The sequence below is a fragment of the Leopardus geoffroyi genome, chromosome C1, assembly GCF_018350155.1.
Source record: "Leopardus geoffroyi isolate Oge1 chromosome C1, O.geoffroyi_Oge1_pat1.0, whole genome shotgun sequence".
Classification (NCBI taxonomy): Eukaryota; Metazoa; Chordata; class Mammalia; order Carnivora; family Felidae; genus Leopardus; species Leopardus geoffroyi.
In genome coordinates, this window is record NC_059328.1 from 17,944,298 (window position 1) to 17,962,940 (window position 18,643).

Sequence of the window (18,643 nt, forward strand, 5' to 3'; positions counted from 1 at the left end):
GGGAAATGGGACAAAGGACGTGCCAGCCCCCTGTGGCATGAGCAAGGAGCCCTTTCCTTACGTAGGAGCAGGAGCAGGAAGGGCCGTGGGGGCAGAAGGGCAAGAGAGATGTTCACCGCCTCTGGTGAGCTGTCCTCTGGGAACGGCACCCCCACCCTTAAACAACTTCCTCCTACAACCTCAGCCAGGAGGTTCCCTTTGTCTTCAGACCCTGTTTCCTTCCACCTCCCCCAGATAGCCCAGCCCCTCTGGCCTGGCCCAGAGCAATCCTGAGAAGATCAGGGTGATGTGAGCCCATGAGAAAACACCCAGCGTGAAGCCACATCCTGGGGGCGGGGGAGGGGGGGGGTCACTCACTGTAAAACATCACAACAGGACATTTCCTGGGCACTGTGCATGTGCCAGGCACAATTAAGTACTTTAGAGACATTTTGTTAATTAATTTCATCCTCGCCACACCGCCGTGAAGTAGGTGTTATTATCTCCACCTTACAGATGAAGAAACTGAGGTTTCGAGTAGTGATTCATTTGCTTGGAGTCAGACAGCCGGTAAGTGGTAAGGCTGGAATTTGAACCCAGTTGAGCTAAGTTTCCAAAGCTGTGAAGTAAGTGTACTTTGTTGTTGTGTCTACCTCAGGGGCCACATGACCCCGTGTTCCTTACAAACCCTGCTCTCAAGACAGGGTCTGAACCCTCGTCGTCAGCCAGCAGGAAAGGCTTGTGTGTGTCCTCCCTCCCTGGGACCTGCATTCCAGGGGAGGGGGGAAGACCCCCGGCAGGGGCATGAAATTGAGATGGTGTGATTTCAGGCAGTAGCCGGGTTGGAATGAGCCCCGGGCCGCTCCCCTCCCTTGCGCCACCTCGGCCTTGGCAGAGTGCAGGTTGTTCTGGTTCTGCCCAGCCTGCTATGAGGCGTCCTTCCCAGACTCAGTTTCTCAGGATAGGGGAACCACAGAGGAAGTAGAGACCTCACTCTCTGTCCAACTCGTTTACGAATCTGGCGAGGAACGGGATGGGGAACTTGGTGTCCAGCATCTTAGGGGGGGGGGGGCCGCTGGATCTCCGTGAAGCCTCCTGCGTTAACTCCCCACACTGCTTCTCCCCTCAGGGCTCTGCTTGCACACGCTCATTTGCATACGATGCATACCCAGAACTCCCCGGCTGCAGTCCTTATCATGCCGTTTTGCTCCAGCCATAGCTCACCCATGGCAGGGGCCCCGTGTCCCTCTTTCCTTTGGTTCTTTCAAGGGCACTCACCTGCGGCCGGGCTGCATAGTGTGCAGCATGGTCGGGTGTGGGAGTGACAGCCAGTGATGGGAGGTGGGGCGGGGACAGGGAGGAAGCCCCAGGCCCGCCCTGTTCTCCGCTCAGGCCTCCCACTGCACGGTCAGGGCCAGGTCTCTGAAGAGAGAGTCCAGTTCTGTGGGCTGCTTCAGGTCTGATGCCTGAGGGGCCGGGCTCTGGGCCTCAGTCTCAGATACAGGCTCCTCGTCCTTGGGACACACGAGGGACTCCAGCAGGCCCCAGGGACTTGGTTCCTGGTCTGTGGGGGAACAGGGGAGGGAAGGAGTGTTCAAAGGGAGGGATACAGGGTGGCCCTCGATCTGGACAGAGGAGAGGAGGGGGAGCTGGCCCTTCAGGTACGACGGTGTCCCTAGTTCCCCTCTGTGTAGCACACTGGGGTCAGGTACTCTGTCCGTGTGAACTCCCAGATGCTGGTGGAAGGAATTTGCTTCCTGGGGATCCCCCATATCCAAGGAGGTCACCCCTTGCAGAGAAAGGCCATCGGGGATATACCTTCCAGCTGGGGCCTCTTTCTGGAGCTGACCTTTAGGCCTGAGGTGTTTGGGACTAGAGAGCGTCACAGGTGGGGAGTCTTTGCCAGAACCTTCTACACACATCCCATAGGAAGAAGGCCAGCTGTCTGGAGTGGTCTGAGGAGTGTAGGAGGGAGGCTGGACCTCAGAGATGGCCTGTGCCATGTATGATGGAGGTTTAGCTTCGGGGGTTACTTGAGGTGCATAGGGTGGGGTCCTAACTTCCGGGGAAGCCTGGGGCGCACAGGACAGTGGGGAGAGTGCCTGGTGAGGCGGCACTCCAGAGGGCCGGAGGACGGAAATGTCTGGCTGCCCGAGGTAGGTGATCTCAGACAGGCTGTGCAGTGGTGGGGCTCCCGGGGGCTCCCTGGGCCCGGAGACCTTGACTTGAGAGTACTGGACGGGCTGGGCCAGACTGTTGGGGCTGCTCAGGTCAAAGACAGGGATCAGCACGTGCTCCTGGATGAACCGCAGAGGCTGGAAGGTCAGGACTCGCTGGACGTTCTGTGCAGGGACAACAGTCTACCCGTTAGGGCACGTTCTCAGCTCCCTGAGGGTGCCGCGGATGGTTGGGGTCCTCCAAGGAGAGGCAGAGGGGATGGGGTAGACCACCTGGGGCACTTTTCAAAATGCACGTGCCGCACACCCCCTTGGCTTTCCAGAGATATCTCTGAATGCTGGGCCTCTGTGAAGGGACAGGGCTCCCAGTTGAGGCTTTAGTTGAGGGCCGCTTCTAAAGTCTAGGCTATCTGAAGGAAAGAGAGAGGAGCTGTGCTTTCTTGAGGAAGTAGGTAACTCACATTGGGGGTTACCTTGGGGGTATGCTCTCGAGGTGGTGGCCCACACTGTTCGTCGCTCACGAGTCCCCAAGGGCCTGATATAGGGGGCCGGGTGCAAAAGGATGGGGGAGAAGGAGAGGCAGGGGAGTTCTACAGGAAACGGCTCATCTGGGCTTTGACATTGCAAAATGCCCTCAACTCCTCTGTCCCTCACATAAACGAGAGCCGGCTCCTAGAGCCCCAGACCCGTCAGGTCGGGCCTCTACAGCAGGCCCTGTGGCTTTAACAGAGGGCTGGTGCTGGCCGCCATATTGGGGCGTGACTTGGGGGGCTTACGTAGGGCCTAGAAGCCCTGGCTACACTGGCCTGGATTCCAGGGAGGCCCATTTTGACAGGACGTGAGCTCCAGGGCTCCCCAGAGTGCCCACCCGCTGTCAGCCCCTTGTAGCTGCCTGGACGTGGATGCTTTCAAGTCACGTGGGTTTTCTTTACCAAGCCCACTGTCCCCCGTCGCCAACCCTTCTCCAATACACCCTGCTGGGCCATGTCTTTGTCGGCTTTAGGTTGGAGAAGAGAAAGGAAGTCTAATTTTCTGTACTATGTGCTTCTCCCTCCCCTTCAGGGAGAGCCAGGGGTCCCTGGGCCCATGCCCCTGCTGCTTTGGGGTCCCCCCTGGACCCCTCCTTCCGGCCCCAGGCGCAACTGCTCACCAGGGAGTTGGGAGGCGGAGGTGGCTTGGTGACATATCTGTAGCTCAGGTAGCAGAGCCCTGCGACGAGGAAGCCCATGGAGAACAGGAAGGCGCCCGAGAAGGAGTATGTCCACGTCCGATCTGGGGGGGGGGGGGGGGCGCAAAGGGGCCAGAGCAGGAAGACTGAGGCCGCGATCTGGTCTGGGCCGGATCCCATGTGGACACTGCAGGCTGGGTGCTTTCCCTGCCCTGCCCTCTTGGGCCAGGCTTGGGAAGGTCTCTCCTATTCCCAACGTGTGCAGGGCGGGGTCAAGAGCACAAGAAGGGGGCCACATACTAGATGCCTAAGTATCCAGAATTTATAAATCATTCTGACACTAAGTAAAATATGTTGTATGCTCCCACCCCGACGAATATATTTTTCATAACAACCTGGCTCAGCGCAGAGCCTGCTTGGGATTCTCTCTCTCTCTCTCTCTCTCTCTCTCTCTCTCCCCCCCTCTCTCTCCAATAAAAAATAAATTAAAAAAATACATAACAACCTGGAAGGCTAGGTTTGAATTTTGGATTCTTAGATTCCTTGGGAGTCCCCGTGCTGAAATGTGGGGGTGCAGGGAGAGCCTGCCACAGGCCCCTGACCCACCCTGGCTCTATCCCTCTCTGGCAGGGGCCTTGTGCACGTGGATGTGGACTCCCCAGCCCACACAGCCAAGCTCATCCATGTGCCCCCCCCCCCAAATAAATAGCCACAAACAAACGGCCATCCTTTGGGCTAAGGGTCTGCACATCAACAGTGTCTCCTCTTGGGAGGAAGGACGCAAGGAACAGATCCGCTAGACTGGACACAGGCTCGCTCAGGGCATCTGTACAGGGAATTTGGGGGTCCCAGGTACTCAGAGTGTGGTCTAGGAGGTCACAGGCTCCGGGGGAGAATCTGTGCATTTGGACCTAAGGACTCTTCACCTTGTGGGGAGGGTCATGCCAGAGTATGGCCGGAACAGAGCCTTCTAAAGTGACCTCTGTTGCCTGGGTCTGAGGACAGCCCTACCTCCCTAGCAGGGGGCTGGGGGCAGAGGCAGAGGGGGTTGTGTGGGGGGAGGTGGCAATGGGAGGGGCCTGTCCTCTGTGCCTCCCTACAAAGGTAATGGGCTGGGTGTTTGGGAAGCTCTTGCTCAGGAGGGAGCCCGGGAGGGCACCGCCCTTTCTAAAAGGGAAAGAGAAGGACGACTAAGGGCTTTAATGTAGAGCCTTCTCCCAGTGGTCCTGCATCTTTGAGACTGATGCTGCCAGTTCTTGGCCTGACACACTTCTTGTCACCAGCCCAGGTGGGACCGGTAGGGGGCGTGGTAAGAAAGCAATAGTTGGGGTTTTGCGAAAACTGGTGATTTGTGTTCTCCAGGGGTTTTGACCCTCCAGGCCACCCTCCTTCCATTCCCCCATGAGGTGGGATGCTGATTGCCAGCTGTCAGTGACCTTGACAATTGCTGTGAACCCTGGGAATCTCTGGAGCCTCCATTTCTAGCCCACTTCTCGCCCTTCCCCAGCTCTGACTGTTGACCTCTCTGGGTCAGCTTCCCACCTCAGTGATAACCCTGTCCCCTGTCACACGGTATTCCTCTTGGTGCTCTGGAATGTGGGGGGTTAGAGGTCTGGCTCAGCCACTGACGTGCTGAGAATCCTTCTCTCTGCTGCATGACCCTCTCTGGTCTACTATTTATTTTTATTAAAAAAATTTTTTTTCTAATTTTCATTTTTGAGAGACAGAGGGAGACAGAGCATGAGTAGGGGAGGGGCAGAGAGAGAGAGAGAGACACAGAATCCAGAGCCGGCTCCAGGCTCTGAGCTGTCAGCACAGAGCCCAACGCGGGGCTCGAACTGACGGACTGTGAGATCATGACCTGAGCTGAAGTCGGACGCTCAACCGACTGAGCCACCCAGGCGCCCCTCTGGTCTACTATTTATTAAGAATAGGAGCCAGCAATTACTGAACTCTTACTATATGCACGGTGTGGGTGCTCTGCCTATGACATCCTACCAAACATTGAGGGCCAGAGATGCTCCTTTCTTAGGGATAATGAAGCTGAGTCTCAGAAAGGCTAAGTGACTTGGCCAAGGGCACACAGCTGCTCGGTGGAGAACCAGGATTGTCATGTTCAACTACAAAGCTCTCCTCATAGACACTACACAAGGATGCCTTAGTTTCCCCATCTGTAAAAATTGGATATGGGGTGAAATGACCCCTGGAGTCCTTTCCAGCATCAAGATGCTCAGATGTTGCTCTGTGACCCTCCCAGACATCCTGAGAAGTAAAGTGGAAATTCTGGACTCTGGGATAAGACAGACTGCATGATACGGGGTCAAGGGCAGGACATATCACTCTGAAATGGAAATAAGAGACATAACTGTGCAGTAGAGAGGCCTAGCCAAAAACAAAATTGCAAAGTGCTGGTTAGAGCCCAGGCTTCAAGATTAGATGAACTGACCAGCTGTGCAGTTGCTGGAGAGTTGCTTAGCCTCTCTGAGCCAGAGTTCCGCCTCTGTGAAATGGGGATGAGGCTACCCAACCCACAAGATTGCTATAAAGATTAAATGGAATAATGCATGTAAAGCATTTCACATGGTGCTTGGCAATGGAGTGGGTACTTAATAAATGACGGGAATTGTTGTTAATATACTTAATTTTGAAGGATAAGGTGACTTCTAGATGTCAGGAAGAAATAGCCAATAAGAAATGTGACTTATGTAAAAGTATCTACGGTCTTAGAAAAAAAATAAAAGGTATCACATCCTGAGCTAGACCGTGTAAGGACAAGCCAATAGAAGGATAAGGGTAGAGGGGGCTGCACATTGGCAGAAAGTGGGGTGGGGCAGGGGTAGGCCAGGAATGGGGGACATTTGTCTAGTCCATCCAGGGGAAAGAGTCACAAATCGTATACATGCTCCCAGCTTGGTGCCTGTACAGTCGGTTTCCTTTTCTAGCTCTGCTCTTGCCAAGTTCTATTCTGGTGTCCCCGTGGCCCTTCCCCAGGAAAGGCATGCCCCGCGCAAGTGGCCAGTGCTGGCCTTTCGACCAGGCATCTTTCCCCCGAAAATTAATGCACTGGGACTTGGGTGGAGACAATCAGTCTCTTGTGCATTCTTGGGGTGACTGGTGAGTTGAGTTTCTGAACAACACCGGGGAGGAGAGCTTCCCCGAGGATGATTCTACCCAGCTACAGGCATGCCCTACGGCCCAGCCTCTGGCAGCTGCCTCGCCTCCTCATTAGCACAGAAATCACCTACTGACATCATGAATCTGAACCTGATGACTAAGGAGGAGACTCTTTTTCCAAATCCATCCGACCCACTCCTATCACTTTCATCTTCTCAACTTGCACCATCTCCCTGAGCCAATGACTCAAAACGATTTCTATAGTAGCGTGGTGAGGAGAACATGGTCTCCTGAATTCAGCCTTGTTCTATCCCTCACCGCCTGTGTGCCCTTGTGCAGGTTACTTAACCACTCTGAACTTTATTGTCTTCAGTAAGACAGGGTGATAATCGTACCTGTCTCATAGGTAGCTCATGAGGATTGTGGTTAGTGGTTCCTGGTCCCTGGCTAGCACTGCAGAATAGCTAGTTCTTGGGGCGCCTGGGTGGCTCTGTCAGTTAGGCGTCCGACTTCAGCTCAGGTCATGATCTCACGGTTTGTGGGTTCGAGCCCCGCATCGGGCTCTGTGCTGACAGCTCAGAGCCTGGAGCCTGCTTCGGATTCTGTGTCTCCTTCTCTCTGCCCCTTCCTCACTTGTGCTCTGTCTCTCTCTGTCTTTCAAAAAAAAAAAAAAAATTAAAAAAGAAAAGAAACGCTAGTTCTTATCACTGTTACTGTTCTTTGACTTTGGAAGATACCGAGGGAACTTTTTATCATCTCTGCTTTCCCTTCTGCAGATTATTTCCCAGTATATCTCACCTTGGTTAATATTAAGGTGGATTTGCCAGGGTATATACAAAGCTGGTCAGAGAGAGGATATACAGCAGGTTGGAGGGTAGGGATTAAACACGTTTAAGAGCAGCCCATCAGCTAACTCAATGATGGATAAACAAACACTGACTTTGGCAATACACTAATAATCCTTCTGTAGTTTTTGGTGTGCCACCAGATCTCACCTTGGTTAGAGGGAAGAAAGCACAGAGTCAAGATTCGAATTCAGGAGTCCCACCTCCCTCTGGCTCCAGTTGAACTTACCTGGCAAGGTCTTCACTCGGCACATGTAGGGGTCGCTCTCTCTGACCAAGGCTGGAACAAAAATCCTGATGGCTCCAAGGAACTCTGTGTCGGGGGTCAGGCCAATGAACTCGTATTCCCTCTGCTTGCCTCCAAGGTGCTGAATTTGATAGAGAACACAGAGTGACTCCTTTTACACACTAGTCTCCGTATGGGGCCCAAGCAAGCCTGTGCACCCCTCTGCCTGGGTTATTGCACTCAGTATGGTCCACCAGCTACCCACACCAAAAGCTGGTGGTTGGTCCACAATGTTCCCTTCCTATTCCCCTACCCTCTGCTTTTTCTGCAAACCCAATCGGTCACCGAGCAACACGTGCTTTCACTAGAACAGGGTCTGGCCCATGAAGCACTCTCTTTAGGCTAGCTGCTGTTACCATCACCGCCTCCACCAACATCACCATTATCTCCCCTTCTCCTAGTTTTTCTCCTCCTCCTCTTCCTCCTTCTTTGTCAAGTATCAAAAACCCTTGAATATCCGTCCCTCTTTTGCCTTCCTCATTGCTTCTGCCTTAATTGGGCCTCAAAAGCTAAGAATTTTCTTCTTCGTTCTTTGCCTTTCAGCTACATCTTCCCTTTTGCAGGCATGTGGAGGCCAGGGTTTAGGGTTATTTTTATTTTTATTTTTGGAGGGGCGTGTAAGTGTGTGAAGGAGTATACAAACGGATTTTGCAACTCACTGTTTTGCGCAACTCATACGGTTGAAATTGCACACGTTAAATATCGTGTGATACAAGTCCAGCAAGTTGCCAAGGCCCAAGATTCCTCCTTCCCCAGATTTTTTTTACTGCCGCTATCGGCACAGAGCCCGACGCGGGCTGTACTCACAGACCGGGAGATCATGACCTGAGCCAAAGTCGGACGCTTAACCGACTGAGCCACCCAGGCGCCCCATCTCATTCACTTTCATATTCGATCTCTCTTCTTTTTGCTCCCAGTAATTTATAGCTTCTTTGGGCTAACCCTCTCTAAAGCATCAACTGTAAACTCTGGCCAAAATAAAAACCACCTGTAGGCATTAGAGAGTAAGAAAAAGCAGGCAGATACTGGAGAAAGCAGAAAAGGAAAGGCATTAGGTGGATTTGTCATTTTTTTAAATGTCTTTTAGCTTGCGGTGTGGTTTAAACTTAAGTAGAAACCTTGTAATCTTACTGGTTTGAATAATAATAAGAGAGAGTTCTGGGCAATCAGAACAGCTAAAAGTGAGGGGAGAGACCGCAGAGAGGACTGGTCCATAGAGAGGCAGGAGGCCCAAGTTCTGAGTGTAAACCCGGCCCCTAAAGTGAGTAGGATAAACTCCAAGCAGTCCAGGTAAAGGTCAAAGAATGGGACTGACATTTTGGAGTTTGAAGCCCAGCCAAATTACCTGCCTGCTAAAATAAAACAGAACAAGTCAATTACTCTTTGGAAGAAAAGAACAGAATCCAGAAGCCCCCCCCCCCCCCCCCCGGCCCCAGTATACCATTCACAACATCCAGGATACATTCTAAAATTGTTAGACAGGCAGAGTAAGAGAAAATGTGATCCATACTCAGGAGAAAAGACAATCAGTGGTGACCTCCTCCAAGATGACTCAAATCTGGCATTAACAGGCAATGATTTTCTTTTTTTTTTTTTTTCTCCAGCGTTTATTTATTTTTGGGACAGAGAGAGACAGAGCATGAATGGGGGAGGGGCAGAGAGAGAGGGAGACACAGAATCGGAAACAGGCTCCAGGCTCTGAGCCATCAGCCCAGAGCCCGACGCGGGGCTCGAACTCACGGACTGCGAGATCGTGACCTGGCTGAAGTCAGACGCTTAACTGACTGCGCCACTCAGGTGCCCCTAACAGGCAATGATTTTCAAGCGGCTAGTAGAAATACGCTCAAGGAAGTGAAAGAAAATGTGCTAAAACTGAGTGACTAGGAAGTCTCACCAGAATAGCAACTATGAAAATTGGAAACTTTAGAACTGAAAAATACAATATTTGAAATAAGAATCGCACTTGAGTGTTCTTAATAGCAGATGGGAGGTGACAAAAGAGAGAACTCAAAAACAGATCAATAGGATAAGGAGAATTAGTGTGATGGTCACACAACTTTTTGCATGGATTAAAAGCCATTGAGTTGTACACTTTAAAAGGAATGATTTTATGGTATGTGAATTATATCTCAAGGAAAAGGGCCAAGATGGTCAGAATGCTGTCTTCAAGAGATGTACTTTGTTTTTTCAACGTTTTTTATTTATTTTTGGGACAGAGAGAGACAGAGCATGAACGGGGGAGGGGCAGAGAGAGAGGGAGACACAGAATCAGAAACAGGCTCCAGGCTCCGAGCCATCAGCCCAGAGCCTGACGCGGGGCTCGAACTCACGGACCGCGAGATCGTGACCTGGCTGAAGTCGGACGTTTAACCAACTGCGCCACCCAGGCGCCCCAAGAGATGTACTTTAAATATGAGACAGTGAAATTGACAATAAATGGAGGTAAAAGGATATACGAGGGAGATTAAGTATAAGAAAGCTGGAGAGGCTATATGAGTAACAGGTGAAGAAGACTTCAATACAAAGAATCATACTGGGGAGAAAAGGACATTTCATAATGATAAAAGGGTCAATTTAGGCCCCAATGAGGCCGTAACGATCAGAACTGTGTATGTGTTTGATAACGGAGTTTCATGCACACAATGCCTGGCCAGATTGCACAGAGTTAAAGGGAAAATAGACAAATCCACAGTCTTAGGTGGAGGTTTTATTTTTTTGTTTATTAAAAAAAATATTTTTAAAATCTTTATTTATTTTTGAGAGAGAGAGACACACACAGACAGAGCATGAGCAGGGGAGGAACAGAGAGGGAGGGAGACACAGAATCCGAAACAGGCCCTAGGCTCTGAACTGTCAGCACAGGGCCCGACGCGGGGCTCGAACTCACGAACCACGAAAGCCTGACCTGAGCCAAAGTTGGACGCTTAACTCACTGAGCCACCCAGGCACCCCTGGGTGGAGATTTGAATACTCTCAGCAATTAAAAGAACAGTAGACCTTCTCCAATCAGGAAAGACATACAGCATGTAACACTATCAGCCGCCTTTATCTGATATATTTATAGAGCGCTCTACCAAGCAATGGTAAGATACACATTCTTTTCAAATACACATGGTTCACTCACCCAGATGGGCCATATGCTGAGCCAGAAAACAAGTTTCCATACATTTAAAAGGACCGCAAACACCCAGAGTATGTTCTCTGGCCACAAACTGAATTAAGTTGTAAGATATTCAGTAAAAACCCAAATATCTCCCCACAAGGAGCGTGGTAAGGACTCTTCCTGCTCAGTAATCTCTAACTGCTCCCCTGACTGTGGAAATAGATAGAACTTCTCTGTCCACCACCCAGGTTTACCTCCCGTGGCTCGTCTACCTCAGTGGTTGTCCCGCTTCAGGGTGGGTTAGAAGCACTTGGGTTGTTCACTGAAAATTCAGATCCCAGACAGGCAAGTACAGAGTTTCAGTGAGTAGATTGGAAGGAGGCTGCATTTTAAATAAATATTGCAGGAGAGCCTGATGCCATCGATTGGGGGCCACGTTTTGAGAAACAGCCCCCGCGCTCCAGCCAAACTGGGCAGTTTGGTGCTTGTCAGTAGGGCTTTAAGTTTTCTCGCTTCTGTCTCCGGTCATGGTGGGGCAGCCTAGGCCAGTGAAGGGAAAATGTGGGCTCTGAACAGAGCTGGATAGGAATCTTGACTATGCTATTATTTGCTGAATAATCTTGAGCGAGTGCCTGAGCCTCTCTGAGCCTCTGTTTTCTCGTTCAGAAAATGGAGATAACAGCACCTACCTCCTAAGGTTATGGTGAAGATTAAGGGATATCAGAAGCATGTATTACTTGGCACATCTCAGAAACTGGCATTGGCACCAGAAAGTTCTGGGAGTTTTTCCAGAACTCTTTGAGCTGCCATTTCCCCCCTCCCCAACCCACCCCTGCTCCACCACACAAGATACCCTTATTTTCCTCTTTCTATAACTATCTGAATTCTTGTTTTTGCTCCTTCTTCATCTACTAGGTTATAAACATCTTGGGTGCAACAATAGTCATTCAATGGAATTATGGACTCGTGGCACCTGCTGGGAGAAAATAACACGTGTTTCCTGGATATAAAAGAAATACCTTGTATACGATTTGACCCTTTGTACCCTTGCTTTCCACCTTTCCTTGTTAGTGATCTTAAGACACTGCCTGTATCCAGTTACTGAAAATAGAGGAGAACCAGCAAAAAGAACTGCAGCAGTGGAAATAGATTCCAGCATTTTCCAAAGCGGACACCTGAAGATGTTAATAGAGGTTGCTCTCCAGGATGTTATAAGGCATTAGGCAAAAGATAAAGTTAAAAAAAAATCATGCAAAGTAAAAAGAGCTTCTCTGGTCAAGAGATTTGAGAGAAGTTGTATTCAATGAATTAAAACTGAAGACTTGGCTTTGCAGGACTTGTCAGAGACTTTAGTGCTATTGTGTATGTGGTCTACAAGAAGGACGGCTGTGTTTCAGAGAATGCTAAAAAATACATATATATATAGAAAACACATCTCCTTTCTACTTAAAGCGATGCAGATCTAATTGAGAGGGAAATGAGTTTCCAAGGCAGGGAAGGACCAGGGAGACATATACACTTACCATCTGGTAGGTGTGGTTGACCTGGAGCTCTAAGTGGTAGGACAGGTCAGGGAAGACGTCCTCCAGGGTTAGCCGGTGGCCATCCCCTGTGTGGATAGGCGTGGTGGTGGGATGGACAATCATCTGGATGGATCTCACCTTGGGGATACAGGTCACATTGGGTGGTTTGATGGTAGCTAGAAAGGGGAGAAGGAAACGCAAAAAAGAAAGGGCTAGAACCAGCCAGTAGTGTCTGAGACTGCCCCGGACCCTGGGACGGGACTGACTGCTTCCCTTCTCCTCCCACCCCAACCCCAGCTATGCTCTGAAAGCATCAGCTACACAAACTCGTGAGAAGACAAAAGTTCTGCAAGCAACTGGTGTTGGGGTTGAGGTTGGCAAAAGGGTGCCCAGGGGTGAGAGGGAAGTACCCAGGGAGAGGGGCAGTGGCCCCCTAGATTAACCATGACCTTACCCTGCCTTCTCAATCCCCACCTCAAGTCTGGCCAGAGCACCCTTCCCCAAGTCTATCGGCTATGACAGCTTTGGGGACTGATGGCTCAACTACATAACCTAAATAATGTTTGGGGGGCCTCAAATTATTGATTCGGCCTCAAAGGCCAGACCTAAGACCTCAATCTCGTTCAAGACAAAATTTTCCCAATAACCAAATAACCCTTAGGGGTTTACAGACCTCTTTAAGAATTTGATGAACGCTATGGAACTTCTCTTCCCCAAAATGTACCTACAGATACAAATATTTTACGCTCGATTTTAGGCATTCATGAACCCTACTCCTCCTGAAGCTAACTTATAAAAATCCCTCAAGGGTCCATTGACCCACCAAGATCAAAAACATCTGAACTAGAAGAATGTGAACTTCAGTTTTGTTTATAAAAAACTGAGTTAAAAATCCTCAAAAAGGGACTGAGGGAAGTAAATGAAGACTACCTCCATCGAATAGATCATTTTGCAGCCATGAGATGTCCACGTCGTGGAAAAATGCTTAACAACACGGGCAAACGTTCCTGATAGCACTCTGTGAAAAACACCTACCAACCAGGTTACGAAAGAGTAGAAAGAGTCCCTAGCAACTGTGGTTATGTTTAAGTGTTCAGATTCTTTTGGGCTACTTTCATTTCTGTTTGTGGATTTCTATATTTTCCAGATTTTCTGCAGTAAATACGTATTAATTGGACAAGCCAAGAAAAAATAACTTGTTTAACTTTCCTTTTTAATTTTCTTGGAAAGCCACATGGCTGTTAAGTCAGTAAGTGAACATCACCACCTGCTTAACTTGTGTGGGGAGTTTGGCAACTCCTAATCCATTCATTCATTCATTCATTCATTCATTCATCAGTTATGTATTAATTCCCACGTGCCAGGCCCTATGCGAAGGACCGAGAATACAGGGGGTTCCACGCCTCCACATGGAGTCCGTGTTTCACTGGGGAAGGCAGATGATATACACGTAAGCAAATGGTGACACGAGCTGTCGAGACAATGAACAGTTGACTGTGGCAGAGATTAACAGGTGGCGATGTAGTGAAATGAGGTCACTGGGGCCGTGAGCGGGGACGCCCACTTAGGAGGTGATACTGAGGCAGAGATCAAGACTGAGGACCGGAAAAGAGTCCAGGCCAGAGTAGGGTGCTGAGTTAGGAGGCCTTGGTTGTAGTCAAGAGGCGAGGTGAAGGCGACTGACCTCGGGAGGTCGGGATGGAGCTGGAGGAAGATGAACAGTGCACATGGGATGCTCTGTAGTTGCAGCTACCTTCCCTAAAAGCCGCGTCTCTAACGGCCCCCCAGAGCCGTCCTGGGCCGTCCCCCTCCCCTTCCCTGCAGTGAGGGGGGCCCACTCACTGTGATACAGGGAGCTGAACCGGTCGGTCATCTTGGTGGCCGACGGGCCTGCAGCGCTGATAGCGGTTACTCGGGCATAGTAGTGCTCCATGGGGTTGCCCGTCTCCAAGGTCAGGTTGCAGGATTTCCGGGTGATCCGTTGGCAGCCCTCCTTTGCCAGCCACTCTCTCTCTCCGTACCTGGAGGCGAGGGAGGGACCGGGGCACACGTTCAACGAGCAGGCCTGGCACTGGGCCCGTGGTTTATTAATAATGATAACGATATCTAGTATTTACTTCACGTATTCTGTGTCCCAGGCCCCTCATGCGGATGATCTGTGAGTCCTCACGGTGATCCCGTGAGGTTCATATATCATTCTCCCGCCTTTTCGAATAAGGAAGCTGAGGCTTAAAGAGGCAATATCTGGGCAGGTGTTTGGAGCTTACGCCTGGGGAGCCGGGATTTGAACTCAGCCAGCCTGAGTTCATATTCTGGGCTCGTCGTCACCAAAAGCCTTTGAGGAAGGCACTGTTATCCCCGTTTGACAGATGAGGGATCTGAGGGGCAGAGAGGGGAAGTGACTTGCCGCGGGATAAAGTGGCAGGACCAGCAATGGAATCCGGGTTTGCAGACCCCTGAGCCCACGTCAACCTCCTCCCCTGCATGGGAAGGGAGACGGGCAGGAATGAGGGCATGGGCTCGAGGGGGTGGGCATGACTTTCTGTTGAGCTAGTCTCACTGATGAGAATATAACAATTATTTTCCAGGCACGAGTGTTCATGGGTCTGTCTTAATTAATCTACCTAACAATCCATGATGAAGGTCCTCTCACTTTACGGATGGGACACAGTCTTGGTGCCCATCGCCCAAGGTTATAAAGGCGAGAGCCGGCCAGTCTGACCCCGGAGCCTGGAATTTTAACAGTCACCATATTCTCCCTTTGCAAAAGAAACCACAAAGGAGCAAAGCTCTATCTGGCAGGCGGTGGTGCAGGCTGTAGAACATCGGGTGGGGGTGTGGGGACATACGGCACAGGGGGATTTTCTCGGAAGGGTAGGTTTCAGAGCAGAATCAAAAGAGGTCATGTGGAGAGGGAAGCCTACTTTTTATACTCAACACTGTAGACCGTGTCTGGGGCGCTCTCCGGCCTGCTGTCCCACGTCAGGATGTTTTCGAAGTTGCTGGACTGGAATTTTACGTGTTGAAGAAGATCCGAGGTGTCCTCAGCCACGTGAGCTGCAGGAAGCGGGGGAGCAGCGTGAGGAGATGGGCACGAGGACCCTGCCTCCAGCCTTCCAACAAGCCGTCCGATGAGGGGTCCTACTCACCAGAGAGTCTGCAACGGACCATCACCGCTCTCCTTCGCTTCTTTTTCTATTCTTTACTGAGCTACTTTTATTGTTGTTATTATTATTTATGATTATATTCAGTATTCATTATATATTATTATATTTACTATTTTCATTCTTCACATCCCATAAAATTCGCCGTTTTATTTTATTAAAAAATGTTTTTTCATGTTTATTTATTTTCGAGACAATGCGAGAGACAGAGCGCAAGCCCCGGAGGGGCAGACAGAGGGAGACACAGAATCCGAAGCGGGCTCCAGGCTCCGAGCCGTCAGCCCAGAGCCCGATGAGGGGCTCGAGCTCATGAACTGTGCCATCATGACCTGAGCCGAAATCAAGAGTCAGTCGCTTAACTGCCTGAGCCACCCAGGCGCCCCTCAGACAGGTTTCTTTGCTCAGGGTCACAGTTAGTATATGACAGAGCCTGCAGGACTCATCAGAGTGCTAGACTGGTCATGGGGGGATACAGGAGGGCAAGGAGGGGACAGCAAAGGGCCAGAGCCCCAAGAAGAGGACCAGGGAGGGACCACTGTCCCTGAAGCAATTTTTATTATAAATGAGAGCCTTCACTTTCAAAGCTCTTCTCTCAGCCCTCCACGCTTGGTCTGTGGAAAGGAAGAGGGGCGCAGGAAAATGGCAGCCAGAACTGACAGCTGGCTCTGAGCGTGCTCAGAAGGGCCTGGTTGGCTGGGGTGGGAAATAAACAGGTGCGGACCCACTTGCGCCAAGGCCTTGGGGCCTTGTGTACATATTGTGTCTTTGATGCGTGTGTGCCTCCACCCACCCTGGACGTGACCATGACCACAACAGGCCCAAGGAGTGGGTTGTTATTTAGTCCCCACTCTGAGTCTACATACGATATTTCTGCAAGAGGGGTCCATGGGCTTAGGAGGCACCTGAGAGGGTGGGAAAGAGGGTTAGGGCAAACCTGACCCTGCTGTGCATCCACTGGCAAGGTCTAAGGACGCATTCCTCTTTGAACCTGGGTTGGTCAGTCCCAGCCGCTATAGAGATCTTTGTGTTCCAGGTTTCTTGGAGCTCTCAGAACAAGGCCTAGGGGTCTGGGGGTGCAGGGGGTGTCTTACTGCTTCTAGCCAATGTGGCGGCTATGCTATTGGGCCCCAAGGTGTGGCTGACATCTTGTTTGGATCTGAGTCTGGGCAGAATTGGGGTCTGTTCTGGAGGGAGTGAGCGATCCTGGATTCGGGGCTGGGTCTTAAGTTGAGGGAGGGAGTCCAATTTGAAGTCAGAACTGAATGGTGGCTTCTGGTGGGGTGGTAAAGATAGGGCAAGGTGGTAAAGGAGAGAGCGAGGGTGGATTTGAGAGAAGGTCAGGGTCTGTCTGGGGTGTCTAAGACACCCCTCATTAGGGGCTACGGTGGAAAGGTTGCTGGCTGGGGTCAGTATGCTGGTGGGCTAGTTGGGTTGGGGCGGAGCCTGGTGGCTGAGGCTGAGACTTGCTTGGGAGGTGAGGGGCCCAGGCTGGGAGGAGGTTGGCACCGTTTTTCAGGAGGGAACTGAAGTTGGCTTCCAGAAATGAGGTGGATGGACCTTGGCTGGATTCTTCTTTTAGGGGGGATTGAGGGCTAACAGGATCTCTCCTCTCCTCCTACCTCACTCATTTCTTTTTCTCCTCAACTCCATCATGCGTTCCCCAACCTGTGTTGTGTCTGCACTTCCTGGGTGAAAGTCTACATTGTGAAATCCTGGACACCCATGTGTTGCCTAGAAACTGACAGACCAGTAGCCTCTAGAAAAGGAAGTTCCCACGTTTGCTTGGAGAAACAATTTTATGTCAACAAGTCGGAAGCTAAGGAAAAATGAACAAACAAAAACACTTCAAAATATTCTGGAATCAGCCTCAGAATGCTAGGGCAGAGGAGACCTGGGTCCCAGAGAACCTTCTTGGCTCTGAACAACTCCTAAGACTGTTTCCCTTCGGTCCCCATCTGAAAGGGTCAGGAGCTTGTAAGACTTCCAATCAGAATGGAGTCTTCGGGGGAGGCAACAAGTCTTCCTCACTCATCAAGGGCGCAGCGTGTTGGGAATACCCATCTTGATGCCGGAGTTGGACAGACTGGAGGGGCCCAGGCGGCAGCCAGAAGCACTGTGGATCCCACCAGCTTACGCAGGGGACAGGGAACAGCGGCAGAGGGGGCTGGGAAGCCCCGGCTCTTTATGGGCTTTATCCTGCACTTGAGCCAGAAAGGGCTCTGCAGGGACCCTCCCTCCCGCTCTTCAGTCAGCACTATGCATTCACTTCCTGGGAAAGTTCCCTGAATTATACTACCCCTCTCCTGGAGCAGAGACACAATCTGGGATCTCACACATCTGTTTGAAATTTCTCTATAACGGTAAATCAAGAAACCGATTTTATTGGGTTTGGAAAGCATGCCTTCTAGTTCTGTTTTCAAAGGGTGTTTTAAGACCCGTTAACGTGGCAGGCCTGGCCGTTGTGGGACAAAGCGCTCTCTGGGATCTAGAGTGAGGGGCCGGAAGAGCCCCCCAGCCCCAGAGGTGAGGAAGGAAACAATGGCCGCACTCGAGTTTTGTCCCTTCATTGTTCTCCCACCTCCCCTTGTTGGGCCAGTGAAAGCCAGAAGCAGAGGAAGGGACCATACAGCTATCAGAATGATTCGAGTGGTCCAAGGAGGTCTGCCTCCCTCAGGCCAATTCTCTAACCACTGAGGTGAGGGGATCTGGCACCCCCAGTTCAGACAGCTGGCTGCATCCCTGAGTTTAGAGGTTAGTTGAGTCTCCAGAAGAACCCAGGGTCTGAAGGGCCCTCGCATCCTCTCCCCAGTACCCTGAGGTTTCCCCCAGTTCTCCAGGGAAACTTATCCAATTCAGCCCTAGTGGAGAGGAAACCGAAACTGGCTGGGATGGGGGAAAAGACCCCGATCAACCCTCCCGGGTGCCGGGGAAGGTGGGGGGGGGGGGGTGGGATCTGACCACAGGGGATGGGCACTCACCGGCCAGGGATCCCGCGGCCAGGATGGTCAGTAGCGTCCTCATGGGGCCGGGCTCAGGGCCCTCTTTTGGCCTCCGCTCTGAGCAGAGCACGGTTGGAAGACTGAGAGGCTTTGCCGCCTTGGCATCGGGCTCCACCCAGGTGCAGGGGTGGGGAAAGATGGGAGGGTGGGGCCAGAGCAGGGGGAACGAGGTGCAAAGGTGTCTGGTCTGTAAGCTTCAGAATTCCAGGTCCTGGGCGGGATCCGAGGGAGTTCCTTTCCTAGTTGCAGAGAACAGTAATAGCGACAGGCCAGCTTGTTTATCTG

The 18,643-nt window shown here is 51.2% G+C and overlaps 1 protein-coding gene across 2 annotated transcripts; it reads right to left on the reverse strand.

Annotated features, from left to right (window-relative positions):
* Positions 1-379: 379 nt before the first annotated feature.
* IL22RA1 (interleukin 22 receptor subunit alpha 1) lies at positions 380-18,643 on the reverse strand. Of its 2 annotated transcripts, XR_006713311.1 has the most exons (8): positions 18,338-18,643; positions 15,120-15,252; positions 14,038-14,216; positions 12,196-12,371; positions 7,513-7,651; positions 3,307-3,428; positions 1,258-2,321; positions 380-562 (listed from the first exon to the last, which is right to left on the reverse strand). XR_006713311.1 is itself a non-coding variant. In XM_045482176.1 (7 exons), exons 1-7 carry the CDS (start codon positions 18,378-18,380, stop codon positions 1,368-1,370), a joined length of 1,746 nt encoding a protein of 581 aa, XP_045338132.1. In that variant the 5' UTR covers positions 18,381-18,643; the 3' UTR covers positions 380-1,367. The 2 variants fall into 2 exon arrangements, 1 of the variants encoding a protein (XP_045338132.1); XM_045482176.1 differs by having other exon boundaries at positions 380-2,321.

Bases quoted from the DNA above. Each gene is read 5' to 3' on its own strand.
- IL22RA1 (XM_045482176.1), bottom strand. From the start codon at position 18,380: ATGAGGACGCTACTGACCATCCTGGCCGCGGGATCCCTGGCCG. The intron at 7,652-12,195 runs GTAAGTGTATAT...TATCAAATTCAG, and splicing joins TCAACCACACCTACCAGATG to CACCTTGGAGGCAAGCAGAG. The intron at 2,322-3,306 runs GTGAGCAGTTGC...GTCCCTGCACAG, and splicing joins CTCCGCCTCCCAACTCCCTG to AACGTCCAGCGAGTCCTGAC.